Source organism: Ylistrum balloti, unplaced genomic scaffold (genome assembly GCF_031769215.1).
Source record: "Ylistrum balloti isolate Yb309-2 unplaced genomic scaffold, AGI_CSIRO_Ybal_v1 Utg370456, whole genome shotgun sequence".
Taxonomy (NCBI): domain Eukaryota; kingdom Metazoa; phylum Mollusca; class Bivalvia; order Pectinida; family Pectinidae; genus Ylistrum; species Ylistrum balloti.
Genome location: NW_026782302.1, coordinates 240894 through 265821, shown reverse-complemented (window position 1 = coordinate 265821; position 24928 = coordinate 240894). Strand labels below are relative to the sequence as shown.

The window sequence follows — 24928 nt, the reverse complement described above, 5'->3', positions numbered from 1 at the left end:
AAAAATGCTTTCTACCTTATTTTCTCTTTTTTTTCTCTTTTAAATGATTAATCACTATAATGCTACCATGTACGACGTTTTGCATATTTCTATCATGAAAGGCCAAAAAAATAGTCCATATTTTACCTAATCCTTTTGTGATACTATTTTTGTCAGTCTGTATAACTACAGGTAAGTGCATTCTCTGACTTCACCAGCATATAATTATGTTTTGTAAGTATGTTACAATAGATAGATTACCAGAAATAAATACATAAACACCCAAGGCTTTCAACAATTTTGAAATATATCAGAACTTTTTTTTTTAATCTGAAGAATTGGCTACATCTGATAATATTGGAAAAAAAAAAATAAAAAAATATGAAATTAATTTTACTCATTCTTTCAATATAAACCCCACGTGGTTTGGCAGGTGACCCTTACCTTTTCACGTCCGTTCTGGGAATCAAACCCCGGATGGCTAGGTGAAAAGTGAGTGCGCTACTACCGCCCAACCCAACCACCCATAGAGTAGTGTTCAAAGAATGAGGGGTGTTCATTATTAGCAGCATGAAATATATGGGAGAAGAAATTTAATTCCTTGCAAAAAGTTAAAAGAAGAAAATGCTTTACATCAATGGTGGATGAGAAATCTATGACCATTTCTAAATGTCAAGGTATCTAACAAAGTATCAAATTTACACTGCTACCCGAGACGAGTTGATAGTGCTACTGAACATCAATGACAATCAATATTTGTCTGACGACCCGATGACTCACAAAATAGTAAAACCATGTGAGTACCACGTCTACCCAGCAGTATAAAACACAGATTTCATTACTGGACACCGAGAAGATTTATATTTGTTACACAAAATCTAATTAACAGTAAGATCTCCACCACTCGCAACACATGGTGTCAGATTCCTGAAAGACACGAACCATCCCAAGTAGGGATGATTATACCAAATATCGTGGATCTTTACCTGGGGTGGCAAAATCTCAGTAGTCTGAGCTAGGAAATTTCTACCAAAATAAGCAATATTAAAAATGGAAATCTGATTGTGAACAAGTTACACAATTAAACAACCTTAAATTCTGCTGCTGTGTGAGTTGATTAAAACTTACAATTTTGTAGGACAGATCCATAGGGTGCACTGCCAGCAGCCAGAGCTATGTGGAAGGCTATATGAGCAAGTGTGCCTAACGCACTCACGACAATTATACACTTCAGGTAGACTCCTGTGTTACCTGCAATTAACAAAAAAATATCTCAAAGAAAATTGATGAAAAATTCAGAGATGATATAAAGAACAATTGGCCCTTGGGCATTTTATCTGACAAATAAAAGTCCAAAACCATTTACAACCTGGTTTATTTCTATCACCTGAGGTACAAACTGTTATTCCTAACTGACTTATGTATCTCTACCTTTAACAATTTAGTCAGGACATTTTAAAACTTTGTGAAGAATTTTTCAGGATGCAAAGGTCTACTCCTTAATGAAATAATTTCCGATCCCCTTATAATCATTCTGCAATTATTAACAAGTTTAATACTATAAAAAGTTTACAGGACAAAGGATTTATGTCACTCTGATCTTCCACTTAGATAACCTAAAATTCACAATTGTAGAAAACTGATCTCCTCGGACTTGCTTTAATTATGTAACAACGAAGGAAAACTTCAGGATGACTTATTCAAGAATGACTTGCTTGCTTGTTTGTTTTTTTGTTTGTTTATTTGTCTAATGTCTCCAGGAACAGGTCATTTTAAGGAGGTAATCTCCCTATAGCTAAAGGCTACTTCACTGAGCACCATGTGCGAGGCCTATCACTTACTATCTTGATAATCAAGGGGGTGTGGTCAAAGGACACAACTGCATAGGATCTTGTTCAAAATATCAGTTTCCTCATAAACAAAAAGAGCGAGTAGAAAAAAGTGATTGTAAACATCTACATCAACCTGATACTCTAGGCAATTAACTATGGTAAAGATGGACTCTTAAAGTTTGCTGTTTTAGGGCACTGTAACAGAGGAACATAATCTACTTCCTTGTTTTTTGATCATTTGATTACCATTTTTTTATTAAGAATTTTAACTTTTAAGACATTACCACTCTCATCCAACTGTCATCTTCCCAAATGACTGAGTCTGCCCTTTACAAATGTTGAGCTAATGATCCCTATATATGTGTCCAAGGACGGATGAAAGCAGCAATCTCACATCAGGTCATTATTTAATACTTGCCAGCTGCTGAACATTTGTAATTCACTTTTGTAGCTCTTTATAAAAAATGTTTTAATATCATTTATGCAGTGTCTTTGTACTATAAATTAATATTTCACTATGTTACAGGGCCAATAGATTTGATCAGATCTATTAATAAATTCTTTTTATAAATTTTAAATACCTTATCACAAAAACTTGTAATTACTATGTTCATTACAATTTTACGAAATAAAAATTTTGATAATCTATTATGTGTTTAAGGTTTATATCCATCCACTACCTGCACATCATAACCATTAAATGATTGGAGGTGAATTTACCCAAGACATATGAAATTTTTGATAGTTAACAGTCATTCTTAATTCAGTGGACACCTCTATATAACGGACAATTCACTTGGCCCGGTAACTGTCCACTATACACAGGTTTTATGTATAGATATTTTAAAAGCAAAAAGGAAAATCCTGAAACAGGCAAGAAATTACATATCAATTTTGTTATCATGGAACAACTTAATATGGATCATCCTGACCCAAAGGATCAGACAACCTAACAAGAGGCCCATGGGCCTTCACGGTCATCTGACGTAAAATACAAGATTTCAAATTTTGAACTTGAGAAGAAGTCGAAAATGTGTTTTCAAATGGCGGCCATGGTGTCCATGTTGTATTTCGGACCAACCCGAAATTAATCAACTTTGGTCAGGATCATGTCATGATCATTTCAGGTAAGTTTCAGCTCAATGAGACATGTAGAACTTGAGAAGAAGTTGAAAATGTTTACGCCGGACATAAGGCGATTGCAATAGGTCATCAGACCCTTCGGTCAGATGACCTAAAAATGCTAAAATCACATTCTGGTTGGTATCTACAAAGTTTCAAATTTTTTTTTTTCTTTTTTCAAATTTCAACACACAAGGTTGTGATAACTCTACAATATAATTGATGATCATGCCTTTTTACCTAATGACCCTTTAAAACACTGTTCCACATTGAATTTGAAGACCATGACCAAATATTGTTTGACAAGGTGTTGTTAACACTGTACAAGATGAAGAAATTTACTTTTAAAAAAATTGTTAAAACAATACATGAACACTCCATGACTGAAATATACCTATGTGACCAAATAACTGTCAAAAAATTTATCTTTCAGTGAGTCAGTTATTTTCGATGATTTCCTGGGTTGCAATCTTAATCCACGAATTTATACATCCACAAAATGCTGAACTGTTCAAGAGATTTCAGCACTGGCGAATTTTGTGAGTACTACTTAACCACAAAATTAAACGTCAACAAAAATTTATTTTTATGGAAAACTACTTTACCTGACTTCCATGAAATATATGATTTTATAGTATCCGTAATGTATAGTGTTTGAGTATGTATCATGTACATTATGTAACAAATGTAGTTCTAGGAATGTTCAGCATTTACTCTTACATTACTGACATAATAATCAAACTCGTCTAACTACACTAGTCACATAGACAATGGCTGTCTTGTCTACCTCAGCATCTTGTACTTGGCTCTGTTTTATTGTTTGTGTAGTTAGCTTGGCATGAGGTATATTACTGTAATGTTGTAATCATGTGTTAAGTTATCCTAGGCTAATACAAAAATGCCAAGTATCTTTCATATACACAGTGAAGGCTACCTAACACTGCAAGGTTCTGTCATAGCTCTATATTCACACAAAGTTTCTACCTAACACTGCAAGGTTCTGTCGTAGCTCTAAATTCACACAAAGCTTCTACACAATTTCTGTCAATTTACAATTAAACTTACTATACACTTAAAGAGAAACACTTTTGTTGTATATAATTTTACATTATACATCAGCCCTTGTATAGTCTGAATACAGTTATATCAAAATAGGTAGTTCCCTAATCTATTCTTTTTGGTCCAAAAATACTTATAATTTCAGATAGAGACCAACAAATGAAAAATCCTGAAAATTTGCGAAAGGCACAACACCAAACAAATCAAATTGTTATAGAAATCAATGACATCTTTCAAACAACATCAGATTATAACCTAATTTTCAACAGTTTAAGATGTTGTCATTTCATCCAGTTAGAAATAGATATATACTAAAAAGAAACGCAATTTCAACTTTCAAGGTTTATTAAAATGACAATTATGAGCATTTATGCCTAAATGTGAAATGTTATAGTTAACTTCAAATATTGGACCATCCTCCTTTTTTTTAAGAAATGAGGGCTTCATTACAGCTGTATGAATTAGGGTACCCTAATTTACACAAAGTTGAAATAATGGCAGTTGTCAGACTGATCCCTAATATGTGTGTCCTTCCCAAACAGCTATAGTGTTTCTAATTCTGTATGGCATGGAGTTCATAAGTACATTGACTGTCCATAGAGGAATGTTATCCCATTCCTCGGTAAGTGTGTTGGCCAAGCAGCTGAGGTTATTTGGGATGTTTGCTCAATTCTGAACTCTTCTGTCTTATTCATCCCTAAAGTGGCAAGGGACAATATTCATTCTGGGTTGCAACGTCTGGCCTAGCATTATCATGCTGAAAGGTTAAATGGTGTCCTATAATGAAAGGCACAACATGAGGCCTCAAGGTCTCATCTTGACAATGTAAAGCCCTTGACCTCCGGTTAATGATCACTATATTAAAGTGTCCCTAACCAATCAGAACTTCCTCACCAAACCACAACTGACCCAACCCCGAATCTGTGTTGTGCCCTAAAACACAAGCATCTGCAAGAAGCTCTCCTTGATGCCAGTACACACGCTGAGGGCCATCTGATCGCAAGAACATGAACTGAAATTCATCTATGAAGAGCATGGACCTCCAACGTCTCATAAGGAAAACGTCTGGCACAAGTGCCCTCAACCATCACATCTGACATGCTCGAAATTGAGTTGTCAGTGGCAAACCAACATACTAGCGATGTGGGCGGAAATTTGCCTCACTCAGACTATTGATCATTGTTTTTGGGTGGATTCAAAAGTTTCTAGTACCGAAGGTATGTCATGCCATTTCGGCTGCCATTAATCATCCGTCATGCAAGTGAATAAGCCTGATGTACCGATCTTGCCATCGCAAAGTTACATGTGGACTATCCAGATCTCGATTTGTCATCAACTTTCTTTGTGGTATTGAGACATAAAACTAATGAAGTTATAAGTGATTTGTGAAATCTGAAGTGAGTAGGGACCTACTGTTTAAGGATACCTTCAATGGTCATTGCAAGGGCCCATCTTCTATCACATTGTGGCATATTTGTAAAAACAATTACTGATTGTTAATGTATTGGCATTCACACATCTTGGTGATAGTCAGAAATCTTGTTAGAGATGACAGATTTTTGACATTTACTGGGGGGTGCCCTAATATTCCTCTATCTTTTTATAAGGCTATGTATAGTCATTACAAAATATTTTACAATTAAAGTAGATGCATTTCTGTATCGTTTCAGTATACTTCATAGGCTTATATGTCACACACTGAGAAACATATTTCAGTGTTGTGTATGTCACATACTGAGAAAAGATATTTCAGTGTTGTGTATGTCACACACTGAGAAACATATTTCAGTGTTGTGTATGTCACACACTGAGAAACATATTACAGTGTTGTTATGTCATACACTGAGAAACATATTTCAGTGTTGTGTATGTCACACACTGAGAAAAATATTTCAGTGTTGTGTATGTCACACACTAAGAAACATATTTCAGTGTTGTGTATGTCACATACTGAGAAAAGATATTTCAGTGTTGTGTATGTCACACAATGAGAAATGATATGTCAGTGTTGTGTATGTCACACACTGAGAAACATATTTCAGTGTTGTGTATGTCACACACTGAGAAACATATTTCAGTGTTGTTATGTAGCACACTGAGAAACATATTTCAGTGTTGTGTATGTCACACACTGAGAAACATATTTCAGTGTTGTGTATGTCACACACTGAGAAACATATTTCAGTGTTGTGTATGTCACACACTGAGAAACATATTTCAGTGTTGTGTATGTCACATACTGAGAAAAGATATTTCAGTGTTGTTTATGTCACACACTGAGAAACATATTTCAGTGTTGTTATGTAGCACACTGAGAAACATATTTCAGTGTTGTGTATGTCACACACTGAGAAACATATTTCAGTGTTGTGTATGTCACATACTGAGAAAAGATATTTCAGTGTTGTGTATGTCACACACTGAGAAACATATTTCAGTGTTGTGTATGTCACACATTGAGAAAGATATTTCAGTGTTGTGTATGTCACACACTGAGAAACATATTTCAGTGTTGTGGATGTCACACACTGAGAAACATGTTTCAGTGTTGTGTATGTCACATACTGAGAAACATGTTTCAGTGTTGTTATGTAGAACACTGAGAAACATATTTCAGTGTTGTGTATGTCACACACTGAGAAACATATTTCAGTGTTGTGTATGTCACACACTGAGAAACATATTTCAGTGTTGTGTATCTCACATACTGAGAAAAGATATTTCAGTGTTGTGTATGTCACACACTGAGAAACATATTTCAGTGTTGTGTATGTCACACATTGAGAAAGATATTTCAGTGTTGTGTATGTCACACACTGAGAAACATATTTCAGTGTTGTGGATGTCACACACTGAGAAACATGTTTCAGTGTTGTGTATGTCACATACTGAGAAACATGTTTCAGTGTTGTGTATGTCACATACTGAGAAAAGATATGTCAGTGTTGTGTATGTCACACACTGAGAAACATATGTCAGTGTTGTGTATGTCACACACTGAGAAACATATTTCAGTGTTGTGTATGTCACATACTGAGAAACATATTTCAGTGTTGTGTATGTCACACTCTGAGACACATATTTCAGTGATGTTATGTAGCACACTGAGAAACATATTGCAATGTTGTGTATGTCACACACTGAGAAACATATTTCAGTGTTGTGTATGTCACACATTGAGAAAGATATGTCAGTGTTGTGTATGTCACACATTGAGAAAGATATGTCAGTGTTGTGTATGTCACACACTGAGAAACATATTTCAGTGTTGTGGATGTCACACACTGAGAAACATGTTTCAGTGTTGTGTATGTCACATACTGAGAAAAGATATTTCAGTGTTGTGTATGTCACACACTGAGAAAAGATACGTCAGTGTTGTGTATGTCACACACTGGGAAACATATTTCAGTGTTGTGTATGTCACACACTGAGAAACATATTTCAGTGTTGTGTATGTCACACACTGAGAAACATATTTCAGTGTTGTTATGTAGCACACTGAGAAACTTATTTCAGTGTTGTGTATGTCACACACTGAGAAACATATTTCAGTGTTGTTATGTAACACACTGAGAAACATATTTCAGTGTTGTGTATGTCACACACTGAGAAACATATTTCAGTGTTGTGTATGTCACATACTGAGAAAAGATATTTCAGTGTTGTGTATGTCACACACTGAGAAACATATTTTAGTGTTGTGTGTGTCACACACTGGGAACCGATATTTCAGTGTTGTGTGTGTCACACACTGAGCAAGATATTTCAGTGTTGTGTATGTCACACACTGAGAAACATATTTCAGTGTTGTGTATGTCATACACTGAGAAACATATTTCAGTGTTGTGTATGTCACACGCAGAGAAAGTTATTTCAGTATTGTGTATGTCACACATTGAGAAAAGATATTTCAGTGTTGTGTATGTTACACACTGTGAAAAGATATGTCAGTGTTGTGTACGTCACACACTGAGAAAGATATTTCAGTGTTGTGTATGTCACACACTGAGAAACATGTTTCAGTGTTATGTATGTCACACACTGAGAAACATTTTCAGTGTTGTGTATGTCACACATTGAGAAAAGATATTTCAGTGTTGTGTATGTCACACACTGAGAAACATATTTCAGTGTTGTGTATGTCACACACTGAGAAACATATTTCAGTGTTGTGTATGTCACACACTGAGAAACATATTTCAGTGTTGTGTATCTCACATACTGAGAAAAGATATTTCAGTGTTGTGTATGTCACACACTGAGAAACATATTTCAGTGTTGTGTATGTCACACATTGAGAAAGATATTTCAGTGTTGTGTATGTCACACACTGAGAAACATATTTCAGTGTTGTGGATGTCACACACTGAGAAACATGTTTCAGTGTTGTGTATGTCACATACTGAGAAACATGTTTCAGTGTTGTGTATGTCACATACTGAGAAAAGATATGTCAGTGTTGTGTATGTCACACACTGAGAAACATATGTCAGTGTTGTGTATGTCACACACTGAGAAACATATTTCAGTGTTGTGTATGTCACATACTGAGAAACATATTTCAGTGTTGTGTATGTCACACTCTGAGACACATATTTCAGTGATGTTATGTAGCACACTGAGAAACATATTGCAATGTTGTGTATGTCACACACTGAGAAACATATTTCAGTGTTGTGTATGTCACACATTGAGAAAGATATGTCAGTGTTGTGTATGTCACACATTGAGAAAGATATGTCAGTGTTGTGTATGTCACACACTGAGAAACATATTTCAGTGTTGTGGATGTCACACACTGAGAAACATGTTTCAGTGTTGTGTATGTCACATACTGAGAAAAGATATTTCAGTGTTGTGTATGTCACACACTGAGAAAAGATACGTCAGTGTTGTGTATGTCACACACTGGGAAACATATTTCAGTGTTGTGTATGTCACACACTGAGAAACATATTTCAGTGTTGTGTATGTCACACACTGAGAAACATATTTCAGTGTTGTTATGTAGCACACTGAGAAACTTATTTCAGTGTTGTGTATGTCACACACTGAGAAACATATTTCAGTGTTGTTATGTAACACACTGAGAAACATATTTCAGTGTTGTGTATGTCACACACTGAGAAACATATTTCAGTGTTGTGTATGTCACATACTGAGAAAAGATATTTCAGTGTTGTGTATGTCACACACTGAGAAACATATTTTAGTGTTGTGTGTGTCACACACTGGGAACCGATATTTCAGTGTTGTGTGTGTCACACACTGAGCAAGATATTTCAGTGTTGTGTATGTCACACACTGAGAAACATATTTCAGTGTTGTGTATGTCATACACTGAGAAACATATTTCAGTGTTGTGTATGTCACACGCAGAGAAAGTTATTTCAGTATTGTGTATGTCACACATTGAGAAAAGATATTTCAGTGTTGTGTATGTTACACACTGTGAAAAGATATGTCAGTGTTGTGTACGTCACACACTGAGAAAGATATTTCAGTGTTGTGTATGTCACACACTGAGAAACATGTTTCAGTGTTATGTATGTCACACACTGAGAAACATTTTCAGTGTTGTGTATGTCACACATTGAGAAAAGATATTTCAGTGTTGTGTATGTCACACATTGAGAAAGATATTTCAGTGTTGTGTATGTCACACATTGAGCAAGATATTTCAGTGTTGTGTATGTCACACACTGAGAAACATATTTCAGTGTTGTGTATGTCACACACCGAGAAAGATATTTCAGTGCTGTGTGTGTCACACACTGGGAAACGATATGTCAGTGCTGTGTGTGTCACACACTGGGAAATGATATGTCAGTGTTGTGTATGTCACACACTGGGAAATGATATTTCAGTGTTGTGTATGTCACACACTGAGAAACATGTTTCAGTGTTGTGTATGTCACACACTGAGAAAAGATATTTCATTGTTGTGTATGTCACACACTGAGAAACATATTTCAGTGTTGTGTATGTCACACACTGAGAAAAGATATTTCATTGTTGTGTATCTCCTACCTGAGAAATATTTCCCAGAGTGTTGTATATTACATGTTATGAGAAACTGATATATTTCATGCTGTGGCCTTACAGTGTTTACGAAGAAATACACATAAGCAAACAGTGTGAAAAGACATTACATCTGAAACATGGATTAGACAATCTTAAACACTGGGAAGTAGTCAACAATAAAAGATACTTGCTGAGAGGGTCTGTCTGTTATAGTCTAGTCTAGAACATCAAAGTCTTTCTTCAGTTATCACAAAGATAATGTCAACAAGCCAATCCTTATCCCTGTAAGTGCAGAGTCTAGTATTGTACAATGATATTATCAACATTCATAATTTATCAGGGCTTGTATAGCAAGATATTTCAATACCTACTTACCACTGAATACTCAAACACCACTCAAAAAATACTCAAACAATACTCCAACAATACCTACCTACCACTGAATACTCAAACTATATCTAAACAATACCTACCTACCACTGAATACTCAAACAATACCTACCTACCACTGAATACCCAAACAATACCTACCTACCACTGAATACCCAAACTATACCTACCTACCACTGAATACCCAAACAATACCTACCTACCACTGAATACCCAAACAATACCTACCTACCACTGAATACCCAAACAATACCTACCTACCACTGAATACCCAAACAATACCTACCTACCACTGAATACCCAAACTATATCTAAACAATACCTACCTACCACTGAATACCCAAACAATACCTACCTACCACTGAATACCCAAACTATATCTAAACAATACCTACCTACCACTGAATACCCAAACTATATCTAAACAATACCTACCTACCACTGAATACTCAAACAATACCTACCTACCACTGAATACTCAAACAATACCTACCTACCACTGAATACTCAAACAATACCTACCTACCACTGAATACTCAAACAATACCTACCTACCACTGAATACTCAAACAATACCTACCTACCACTGAATACTCAAACAATACCTACCTACCACTGAATACTCAAACAATACCTACCTACCACTGAATACTCAAACAATACCTACCTACCACTGAATACTCAAACAACACCTACCTACCACTGAATACCCAAACAATACCTACCTTCCACTGAATACCCAAACAATACATAAACAATACCTACCTACCACTGAATACTCAAACAATACCTACTTACCACTGAATACCCAAACAATACCTACCTACCACTGAATACCCAAACAATACATAAACAATACCTACCTACCACTGAATACCCAAACAATACCTACCTACCACTGAATACCCAAACAATACCTACCTACCACTGAATACTCAAACTATATCTACCTACCACTGAATACCCAAACAATACCTACCTACCACTGAATACTCAAACAATACCTACCTACCACTGAATACCCAAACAATACCTACCTACCACTGAATACCCAAACTATACCTACCTACCACTGAATACCCAAACAATACCTACCTACCACTGAATACTCAAACAATACCTACCTACCACTGAATACCCAAACAATACCTACCTACCACTGAATACCCAAACAATACCTACCTACCACTGAATACCCAAACAATACCTACCTACCACTGAATACCCAAACTATATCTAAACAATACCTACCTACCACTGAATACCCAAACAATACCTACCTACCACTGAATACCCAAACTATATCTAAACAATACCTACCTACCACTGAATACTCAAACAATACCTACCTACCACTGAATACTCAAACAATACCTACCTACCACTGAATACTCAAACAATACCTACCTACCACTGAATACTCAAACAATACCTACCTACCACTGAATACTCAAACAATACCTACCTACCACTGAATACTCAAACAATACCTACCTACCACTGAATACTCAAACAATACCTACCTACCACTGAATACTCAAACAATACCTACCTACCACTGAATACTCAAACAACACCTACCTACCACTGAATACCCAAACAATACCTACCTACCACTGAATACCCAAACAATACATAAACAATACCTACCTACCACTGAATACTCAAACAATACCTACTTACCACTGAATACCCAAACAATACCTACCTACCACTGAATACCCAAACAATACATAAACAATACCTACCTACCACTGAATACCCAAACAATACCTACCTACCACTGAATACCCAAACAATACATAAACAATACCTACCTACCACTGAATACTCAAACAATACCTACCTACCACTGAATACCCAAACAATACCTACTTACCACTGAATACCCAAACAATACCTACCTACCACTGAATACCCAAACAATACCTACCTACCACTGAATACCCAAACAATACCTACCTACCACTGAATACCCAAACAATACCTACCTACCACTGAATACCCAAACAATACCTACCTACCACTGAATACTCAAACAATACCTACCTACCACTGAATACTCAAACAATACCTACCTACCACTGAATACCCAAACAATACCTACCTACCACTGAATACCCAAACAATACCTACCTACCACTGAATACCCAAACAATACCTAAACAAAATCTACCTAATATCTACACTACACCTAAACACTACAAAACAAAAACTAAACAAAACACTACCTAAACAAATAAGATAATATCAAAATAAAACAATATCTTAACAATACCAATCTATATCCTAAACAATATCACAATACCAAAACAATATCTTAACAATACCAATCTATATCCTAAACAATATCACAATACCAAAACAATATCTTAACAATAATGAAAATATCTAACAACACCAAACAGTATGTCACAATATCTAACAATACCAAACAGTACGTCACAATATCTAACAACACCAAACAGTACGTCACAATATCTAACAATACCAAACAGTACGTCACAATATCTAACAACACCAAACAGTACGTCACAATATCTAACAATACCAGACAGTATGTCACAATATCTAACAATACCAGACAGTACGTCACAATATCTAACAACATCAGACAGTACGTCACAATATCTAACAATACCAGACAGTACGTCACAATATCTAACAACACCAAACAGTACGTCACAATATCTAACAATACCAGACAATACGTCACAAGATCTAACAATACCAGACAGTACGTCACAATATCTAACAATACCAGACAGTACGTCACAATATCTAACAATACCAGACAGTACGTCACAATATCTAACAATACCAGACAGTACGTCACAATATCTAACAATACCAAACAGTACGTCACAATATCTAACAATACCAGACAGTACGTCACAATATCTAACAATACCAGACAGTACGTCACAATATCTAACAATACCAGACAGTACGTCACAATATCTAACAATACCAGACAGTAGGTCACAATATCTAACAATACCAGATAGTATGTCACAATATCTAACAATACCAGACAGTAGGTCACAATATCTAACAATACCAGACAGTATGTCACAATATCTAACAATACCAGACAGCATGTCACAATATCTAACAATACCAGACAGTAGGTCACAATATCTAACAATACCAGACAGTATGTCACAATATCTAACAATATCAGACAGTATGTCACAATAACTAACAATATCAGACAGTATGTCGCAATATTTAACAATACCAGACAGTATGTCACAATATCTAACAATACCAGACAGCATGTCACAATATCTAACAATACCAGACAGTAGGTCACAATATCTAACAATACCAGACAGTACGTCACAATAACTAACAATACCAGACAGTATGTCACAATATCTAACAATACCAGACAGTAGATCACAATATCTAACAATACCAGATAGTATGTCACAATATCTAACAATACCAGACAGTAGATCACAATATCTAACAATACCAGACAGTAGATCACAATATCTAACAATACCAGACAGTATGTCACAATATCGAACAATACCAGACAGTATGTCACAATATCTTCAATTCAAATTTTTTTTTATTATTGACTTCATTGTTTTATGTTCATAATATCTATAAGATAAGACATGTTTCAATTTCTTGAAATAAATCTATCATTGAGTTTACAAACAGGCTGACTCTTTCAAGCTGACATCCAAAATAACCAATGAAAGAAGATTATTTGAACTGATCCATCCAATGACTTTTGTTAGCTTCTGAAATACATATATTGACATAAAGTACCCGGAGGTGATACCAAATTGGCTGACAAAGCAGTTGCACTTTAAACAAATGACCCCAAGAAATGTACACCAAAGAGAGTCAACAAGGCCTAATGAAATCTGAGAATTAGTGATAAAACTCCTTAAGTATCAAATTTCAAAATAGCCACCTGTCAACCATTTTGTTTTCCTGATCATTCCCAAAATTATTTACTAAGACCATGTGATACCTACTAACAATATGGTCCGTCCAGTATTTTTCAGAAAAACTAGACCAATGTTGAGGAAGGGCTCCACCTAAACGCTATCACACCGAAGGTTACACACACCAGTGCAGCATGAAAAGTAGCACTGCATGGTCCTAGTCCAATCCGACAACAAATACACAAGTTATTGTGCAGAAATCAAAAACGGACACACAGATGGATAACAGACTTCCAAAAATAAAAGTCTAGTTGAAAGGTAATTCATAAGCCCACCATCAATTTGAATGGAAAATGCTGTACTTTTAGACTTTTAAACTTTAAAGAGGCTATTCATAATGCATGCTACTCCAAAGACTCAACAGTGACAACACATTATCCATGTAAGTCACTGTTGGTAAAACATAAATTGTGTTACTTTTACTTTAAGACCTGAAGACATTAGTAATTATCAACTTCTTTCACCATGTTGATAGATTTCTGTGTCACTTTTTTATACATATATTTTCTGAAAAGATGAACAGTCAAAAAACAAAAAGTCATGAGGATTTGTGTTTCTCAGGATGCTGAATGAGAAACAAAGCAAAGATGGAGGGAGGGGTGGAGGAGTGGAGGAGGAGTGGAGGAGGATTGGGGGAGGAGTGGGGGAGGGGTGGAGGAGGAGTGGGGAAGATGGGGGAGGAGTGGGGAAGGGGTGGAGGAGGGGTGGAGGAGTGGTGGAAGATGGAGGGGTGGAGGAGGAGTGGAGGAGGAGTGGAGGAGGGGTGGAGGAGGGGTGGAGGAGTGGAGGAGGAGTGGAGGAGGAGTGGGGGAGGAGTGGAGGAGGAGTGGAGGAGGGGTGGAGGAGGGGTGGAGGAGGAGTGGGGGAGGAAGAGTGGGGGAGGAGGAGTGGAGGAGGAGTGGGGGAAGATGGGGGGAGGGGTGGAGGAGGGGTGGAGGAGGAGTGGAGGAGGAGTGGAGGAGGAGTGGGGGAAGATTGGGGGAGGAGTGGGGGAGGGGTGGAGGAGGGGTGGAGGAGTGGGGGAAGATGGGGGGAGAAGTGGAGAACACGAGGCTGAACTCGGGAGGAGTGGGGGAGGAATGGAGGAGGAGTGGAGGAGGAGTGGAGGAGGGGTGGAGGAGGGGTGGAGGAGGGGTGGAGGAGGGGTGGAGGAGGAGTGGGGGAGGAGGAGTGGAGGAGGAGTGGGGAAGATGGGGGGAGGGGTGGAGGAGGGGTGGAGGAGGAGTGGAGGAGGAGAGGAGGAGGAGGGAGGAGGAGTGGAGGAGAAGTGGAGGAGGAGTGGGGGAGGAGTGGAGGAGGAGAAGTCCAGCATACAAACAAGCATAATTTTCTGTAAAGTTCCCTTAACTACTGTTTTAAGAATCACCAGTTTGTATGTGAGCAGGATTTTAGGAATTATATTCTTTTTATGGAATATATGTGGAGATATAATATTGAAGTGTAAACATTTATCTAAAAGTATCAGTAGAATATTCAGTGTGACTGTCGATACCTTGTCATTAAAACTTAACGTTGTTTTCTTGTCATTAAAACTCACCTTTGATGTTGATTCTGTTTGGTGTTGGTAAAAGTGGCCAGGCCAGTAAAAACACCAGATATATAAAGGAAAGTGCATTGTACCTCACCGCACAGGCTGTAACACATCAAGGTCAAACATTAGAGGTCATACACTGTAACACATCAAGGTCAAACATTAGAGGTCATACGCTGTAACACATCAAGGTCAAACATTAGAGGTCATATGCTGTAACACATCAAGGTCAAACATTAGAGGTCATACGCTGTAACACATCAAGGTCAAACATTAGAGGTCATACGCTGTAACACATCAAGGTCAAACATTAGAGGTCATACACTGTAACACATCAAGGTCAAACATTAGAGGTCATACACTGTAACACATCAAGGTCAAACATTAGAGGTCATACACTGTAACACATCAAGGTCAAACATTAAGGGTCATACACTGTAACACATCAAGGTCAAACATTAGAGGTCATACACTGTAACACATCAAGGTCAAACATTTGAGGTCATACACTGTAACACATCAAGGTAAAATATTAGAGGTCATACACTGTAACACATCAAGGTCAAACATTAGAGGTCATACACTGTAACACATCAAGGTCAAACATTAGAGGTCATACACTGAAACACATCAAGGTCTAACATTAGAGGTCATACACTGTAACACATCAAGGTCAAACATTAGAGGTTATACACTGTAACACATCAAGGTCAAACATTAGAGGTTATACACTGTAACACATTACGGGCAATGATAAGAGGCCAGACAAGTACTCTGTAACACATCACCAAGGTCAATAATTAGAGGTCACAAAGCAACACATCAATAAAACAGAGGTCACACACAAACACATAACTAGAGGTCACACACTGTAACAAATCAAGGTCAAAAATTAGAGTTCATACACTTTAACACAAACTTTGGGCCAGGTGACCTAAAAATTAGAGGTCACACACATTAACATATCTAGGTCAAAAATTACAGATCAAACACTGTAACATATCAAGGTCATCAACTAGTCATCAACACAAGGGTTAAGATTAGTATAAATGTCATATAGTGCATTAATTCAAAGCCAGTTCTTATGTAACACCTATCCATCTTAAGGTCAATTTAATCAAGACCAATTAAGAGGTCAAACATATTGACAAACTGGGTCAATAAAGAGGTCAAACATGTTGACAAACTGGGTCAATTATGAGGTATTTTGATGTTACAAAGCTAAATCAGATTAATGATCGTCTACTCAGTTTTATAATAATCAAACAGTCATCTGCTCAGCATTATCATAATCTCATAAACAATGTTTATTTCATGGTGAGTAGTAAACAACACCTTTATAAATTATATCTGATTTATTTGTGCAATTCTTAATGGTATTAAGAGCACTATAATCTCTTCATTCTCAGTCAGAAACATAAGCTTTCCTTACTAACTGACAACAGAAACAACCATGCACAGCAGCATGTAATACCTTATTTCCAAACGTCGGTTTTTTCTCTTTTTTTAAAATTATTTTTGTTTTAGTTTTCAGTATTTCTGTATTTTTTTCCCCAAATCCCCAGCAGGAGCTTATAGTTGATAAAATATGGTATTTATACTTGACATTACCTGCCAGTAGAATGATGGGCAGAAGTACCCTAAATAAAGGGTAGCACACCCACTTAGACACCTGGGTTGTCATGGCTACTGTCGTACTACAATAATCCAAGCATTAGGGGTAATCCATGTCTGACATAGAACGTCAAGTGAAAGGTACATCTGGAAAATAAACACACCTGTAATTAATATCAGACTCATACATACACAAATAATACCAAAACAACAATCATTATCTGAACAATGTGTACATATCAAGTGAAATCTTTAAAAAACATGAATAATAAATTATATCCATGTTAATTGTTTAAAAAAATATTCTAATTCTCAGGGATATGGTGTCTTTTATAGCCACTTAATCATACTGCTCTGTTTGTCGTCTATAAAGATACAAGCAAGTTGTTAAAATCAAAATAATGACTGAATGAATTAACAGGTTGTGTATCGTTTATATGTCGCCTCAATCATCAGAGGTTTAATAATACAAACCACTGCAGCGTGACAATACCTGACTGCTGAACACAGACAAATAAATATACATGTAGTGCCAACAGATGGTGAGCGACCTTTGACCTTTTAGCAAATCTCTATTCATTTTTATCTTAATTTCCATCAACAGGCAGCAAAAATCAAAGGCCTATCATCTTTACCATGTTGTTTGATATGGTTCTACAAATCATTTTTGCTAGTTTGTCCAATAGAATTTGCTATGCTTCCATATACCTGTCAACCCTCCCATTTTTAGTGGGTCTCACTCTAACATTCACTCCAAAATCTTATACTGGGATTTTGGTGCATTGCCTGCAGTGGTACACCTTTAATACCATATTTCATCACAAATAAGCCCATGCATTTGATTATTTGATATTCTGTATGTAGAATTGAAAATAAAAGTGCATTAGTCTTTTCATTGTCTTATAATAAGCCCATACCATCCGACACCCTCAAACCAGGAGTCAGATCTGTTGAGCCCGTGGCCCATCCGACACCCTCAAACCAGGAGTCAGATCTGTTGAGCCCGTGGCCCATCCGACACCCTCAAACCAGGAGTCAGATCTGTTGAGCCCGTGGCCCATCCGACACCCTCAAACCAGGAGTCAGATCTGTTGAGCCCATGGCCCATCCGACACCCTCAAACCAGGAGTCAGATCTGTTAAGCCCTTGGCCCATCCGACACCCTCAAACCAGGAATCAGATCTGTTGAGCCCGTGGTCCATCCGACACCCTCAAACCAGGAGTCAGATCTGTTAAGCCCTTGGCCCATGGTCTTATGGAATATATAGATAGTATACAGCGACAGCATTAACTGAGATTTTTCTTTATTTTAAGAAAATGAACCTTAATTTGTACCACACAGTTACTCATCCATGATTTCAAACTTGAAAAGCTGGTATAGACATGCATTTAAATACAATTAAACTAAACAGGAATTACTTAACACAAGGGAGAAGTAGAAGTGAACTTAAATTGTATATTTGTCTAAATTTAAACCCCAAAGTCTAACCAGCAGGAAGAGCTAGTTCTTTCATTATCTTTCTTGTCAATGAGCCCCAGTAATGACCCATTAAAACTGAACCATTATATTTGACAAAGAGTCATGAATATATTTTCTTTTTTTTTACTACAGATATTGACTTAACTATGGGTTTTTTTTAAACTTGGAACATGCAGTATAATGTACTTTTGATAGATTCATGGTTTGTTTTTGGGTTTTTTTGGAGGGAGGGGGGTATTTTGGAATTCGCTGCTTCATTTAAAAGGTAAAGATAAGCCTAACAACATGGCAAAATATTATTTCCTAAAAAAATTTTAAAAATTACACACTCTGACACATTTCATGTCAGCAATCTGTGTCCTATAGACCCTGAAATTATTCATCATTATGTTTATACAAAAACTGACAGAGACAAAACAGAAATTCTACACACTGCACAGCAAAAGGTTTTCAGTAAACCCACTTGTTACTTGTAACTCAACAGTGAATCACAGCCCTTCACACTCAACAGTGAATCACAGCCCTTCACACTCAACAGTGGATCACAGCCCTTCACACTCAACAGTGAATCACAGCCCTTCACACTCAACAGTGGATTACAGCCCTTCACACTCAACAGTGCATCACAGCCCTTCACACTCAACAGTGCATCACAGCCCTTCACACTCACAGCCCTTCACACTCAACAGTGAATCACAGCCCTTCACACTCACAGCCCTTCACACTCAACAGTGGATCACAGCCCTTCACACTCACAGCCCTTCACACTCAACAGTGAATCACAGCCATTCACACTCAATAGTGAATCACAGCCCTTCACACTCAACAATGGATCACAGCCCTTCTCACTTAACAGTGAATCACAGCCCTTCACACTCACAGCCCTTCACACTCAACAGTGGATCACAGCCCTTCACACTCACAGCCCTTCACACGCAACAGTGGATCACAGCCCTTCACACTCAACAGTGGATCACAGCCCTTCACACTCACAGCCCTTCACACTCAACAGTGAATCACAGCCCTTCACACTCAACAGTGAATCACAGCCCTTCACACTCAACAGTGAATCACAGCCCTTCACACTCAACAGTGGATCACAGCCCTTCACACTCAACAGTGAATCACAGCCCTTCACACTCACAGCCCTTCACACTCAACAGTGAATCACAGCCCTTCACACTCAACAGTGTATCACAGCCCTTCACACTCAACAGTGAATCACAGCCCTTCACACTCATCAGTGAATCACAGCCCTTCACACTCACAGCCCTTCACACTCAACAGTGGATCATAGCCCTTCACACTCAACAGTGGATCACAGCCCTTCACACTCACAGCCCTTCACACTCAACAGTGAATCACAGCCCTTCACACTCAACAGTGGATCACAGCCCTTCACACTCAACAGTGAATCACAGCCCTTCACACTCAACAGTGGATCACAGCCCTTCACACTCAACAGTGGATCATAGCCCTTCACACTCACAGCCCTTCACACTCAACAGTGGATCACAGCCCTTCACACTCAACAGTGAATCACAGCCCTTCACACTCAACAGTGAATCACAGCCCTTCACACTCAACAGTGGATCACAGCCCTTCACACTCAACAGTGAATCACAGCCCTTCACACTCAACAGTGAATCACAGCCCTTCACACTCACAGCCCTTCACACTCAACAGTGGATCACAGCCCTTCACACTCACAGTGAATCACAGCCCTTCACACTCAACAGTGAATCACAGCCCTTCACACTCAACAGTGGATCACAGCCCTTCACACTCAACAGTGGATCACAGCCCTTCACACTCCCAGCCCTTCACACTCAACAGTGAATCACAGCCCTTCACACTCAACAGTGAATCACAGCCCTTCACACTCCCAGCCCTTCACACTCAACAGTGAATCACAGCCCTTCACACTCAACAGTGAATCACAGCCCTTCACACTCAACAGTGTATCACAGCCCTTCACACTCAACAGTGAACCACAGCCCTTCACACTCACAGCCCTTCACACTCAACAGTGGATCACAGCCCTTCACACTCACAGCTCTTCACACTCAACAGTGAATCACAGCCCTTCACACTCAACAGTGAATCACAGCCCTTCACACTCCCAGCCCTTCACACTCAACAGTGAATCACAGCCCTTCACACTCAAGTGAATCACAGCCCTTCACACTCCCAGCCCTTCACACTCAACAGTGAATCACAGCCCTTCACACTCAACAGTGAATCACAGCCCTCCACACTCAACAGTGTATCACAGCCCTTCACACTCAACAGTGAATCACAGCCCTTCACACTCACAGCCCTTCACACTCAACAGTGGATCACAGCCCTTCACACTCACAGCTCTTCACACTCAACAGTGCATCACAGCCCTTCACACTCAACAGTGAATCACAGCCCTTCACACTCAACAGTGAATCACAGCCCTTCACACTCACAGCCCTTCACACTCAACAGTGGATCAAAGCCCTTCACACTCAACAGTGAATCACAGCCCTTCACACTCACAGCCCTTCACACTCAACAGTGGATCACAGCCCTTCACACTCACAGTGAATCACAGCCCTTCACACTCAACAGTGAATCACAGCCCTTCACACTCAACAGTGGATCACAGCCCTTCACACTCAACAGTGGATCACAGCCCTTCACACTCCCAGCCCTTCACACTCAACAGTGAATCACAGCCCTTCACACTCAACAGTGAATCACAGCCCTTCACACTCCCAGCCCTTCACACTCAACAGTGAATCACAGCCCTTCACACTCAACAGTGAATCACAGCCCTTCTTACTCAACAGTGTATCACAGCCCTTCACACTCAACAGTGAATCACAGCCCTTCACACTCACAGCCCTTCACACTCAACAGTGGATCACAGCCCTTCACACTCACAGCTCTTCACACTCAACAGTGAATCACAGCCCTTCACACTCAACAGTGAATCACAGCCCTTCACACTCCCAGCCCTTCACACTCAACAGTGAATCACAGCCCTTCACACTCAAGTGAATCACAGCCCTTCACACTCCCAGCCCTTCACACTCAACAGTGAATCACAGCCCTTCACACTCAACAGTGAATCACAGCCCTCCACACTCAACAGTGTATCACAGCCCTTCACACTCAACAGTGAATCACAGCCCTTCACACTCAACAGTGGATCACAGCCCTTCACACTCAACAGTGAATCACAGCCCTTCACACTCAACAGTGGATCACAGCCCTTCACACTCAACAGTGGATCACAGCCCTTCACACTCACAGCTCTTCACACTCAACAGTGAATCACAGCCCTTCACACTCAACAGTGGATCACAGCCCTTCACACTCACAGCTCTTCACACTCAACAGTGAATCACAGCCCTTCACACTCAACAACTCCAGCATTTTCAAGATTGAAACAGGACAAAATTACAATGATTAGAGTTTTGTTTTCCTGTAAACATCACCCTATGTCTGGTAATAAGCCCACCCAAATTGATCATTTTCCCTCAAAATATATTTCTTATATCATAACTAATCCTTCCCGTTTTGTTTCCTATTTTTGGATTGCTGGGTATAACATAGATGTGGATTTCACATGTAGAAAAGACTTAAGTTGGATGAAGGATATTGTAAAAGAATTTCATTACTTTGTCATTATGGAATGGTTACTATACTAGCGGAAAAAATAAGTTCAGTTTTGGTAATATAACTGTTTTATCCGTAGACCAAATGTTGTAAAATGTGACACATAAATAGCTAAGTGTACTGTCTAAATAATCATCGGTTGCACCATTTGAACAGATTTTCCAACAAAGCAAGTGTCCGTAGCACTACCACTTGCTATCAACTTGAAATCCATACCAAATCCAAGTTTTGAACAGCACACATCCAGTGCACAACATTTCATTCCAATGCGATTAAAAAGCAGCATGCCGCAAATTTCCGCTGTTGATAGGAGTAGGGCTAATGCCTGAATTTTACAGGGCAAATCACAACGTCACGTCGCCCAGCAAATAGGAGTCCATGAGTTAACGATAGCTCGATTAGTTGGGCGTCTCAGGGCCACTGGGAGATTAGCTGACCATCCCAGGAGCGGACGTCCACGCGTTACAACGCCACGTCAAGATCAGGGTATACGTCTCTCACACTTATGTAACCGATTTCAGACAGCGACGGAGAGGGCAAGTCCTATTGTAGGCACTCATGGTTGCCATGTGTGTCCAAGAACAGTTAGGAATCAGTTGCGGGAGTTCAATTTAAGGCTACGACGTCCCTACGTTGGTCCGCAACTTACACACAGGCGACGTCAACGTCGAATGCAATGGCTGCATGCACATGCACCAAATCGGTTTCGCTTGGCCAGCTGGAGACGTGTGTTATTCACGGATGAGTCTCGGTTCACGTTTTACAGGTCAGATGGACAAAAACGTTGCTATCGACGTCGCAGTGAGCGATATTTTTGATGCATGCGTTAAGAAAATGACAGATTCGGGGGAGGGTCTGTTACGGTTTGGGCAGGAATTTCTCATGGCGTAAAAACACCTCTCGTGATCATCCAAGGCAATCTTACAGCTGTCCGATATCGGGATCAGGTCCTCATTCCTCATGTCCTTCCATTAATCCAAGCGTGAAACCTTACGTTGCAGCAGGATATTGCGAGGCCGCACCTTGCTAGGGTGTGTTGTAACTTTCTCAACCAAAACAATGTCCCAGTACTGGACTGGCCACCCTACAGTCCAGATCTGTCCCCGATCGAGCATTTGTGGGACGAGCTGGACAGGAGGCTCAGGAAGCGCGTCAACGTCCCAAACAACGTCGCTCAGCTCACCCAGGCCCTTCTTCAGGAGTGGAAAACATCCCACAAAGGACCATAAACAATTTGATGGAGTCAATGGTAAGGAGAGTTAGAGCAGCGACTGCAGCTCGAGGTGGGCACACCTACTATTGATTTTGATCAGGAAATGGCATAGGGTATCCACGTTTATATGCTATCCATGCCAACGCCGTCTGTGTTAAGACAACAGAACTATCAAATTCTAATCAGTAATGAGGAATTAATATAAACATCTTAACAATGATATGATCATCCATAAAACATTTGAAATATTTACCACCGGACAAGAACTTTTCCATTAGTATAGTTAAAACTTGAGAGGTGCCAACAGCCCGTCTGGTCAGCATGGACCGACATGTTACTGTGAAGCAATGAGATATGCCAGGAGCCAGATAGACTGTATATGTAAAACCTATAGGGAAATTCCACACATCATGGTTATAGTCAGAACCCAGTAAAAAACCTTCTGATGTCGAGGACACCTTGATTGTATCAATTACTGCCGTTAGTGGCACCACTTGTGTGCTCAGCTCCTATCAAGCATTTGAAAGGCATATCTATACTTCCACACAACAGAAACAGATTTTTTAATGCAAAAACATCAATATGTCCCAACACTTTTGCTTTATTTAAATTATTAATGCTAAAATGATTGTTTTGCCTTACTGAAATAACATCTTCAAAGACAAAGAATTCAGATTTCAGTCATAGACACTGAAGTTTCTCTACATAGGTTTGAAAACCTGTAAAGACCATAATAAAAATACATATATATCTATACACAGTGTAGCTAACTTTTGATTGATTTTGGCATACCAAGTTTCTTCCATAAATAATCAAGGATATGAAAAATCTTAGATGTGGTGATGATTTTTTCTCATGATACAATATATTTTGATAACAATATGTCAATATCTTGATATGCAAAAACAAATAGCAAAACAAACAACATGTTTCTTTCCAGGAGTTAACAATTCCTTGATTAAATTGTCATATTTTTACACAGTCCCAAGTTTGATGTAATGAATTTCTGTATGGACCTTGTTATTGTGGTGAATACAACTAAAATTGTTGCTATATGCTGTC

General features: G+C 38.7%; 1 protein-coding gene across 1 annotated transcript in view; it reads right to left on the bottom strand.

The window, feature by feature from the left end:
* Nucleotides 1-17592, bottom strand: part of LOC132555145 (piezo-type mechanosensitive ion channel component 1-like) — a 94407-nt gene extending 76815 nt beyond the window's left edge. The window contains exons 1-3 of the mRNA XM_060219494.1: nt 17520-17592; nt 15915-16010; nt 1108-1230 (exon numbers count right to left, since the gene is read on the bottom strand). Coding sequence (XP_060075477.1) covers nt 1108-1230; nt 15915-16010; nt 17520-17592 — 292 coding nt within the window. The remainder of the gene's footprint in view (nt 1-1107; nt 1231-15914; nt 16011-17519) is intronic.
* Nucleotides 17593-24928: the final 7336 nt, after the last annotated feature.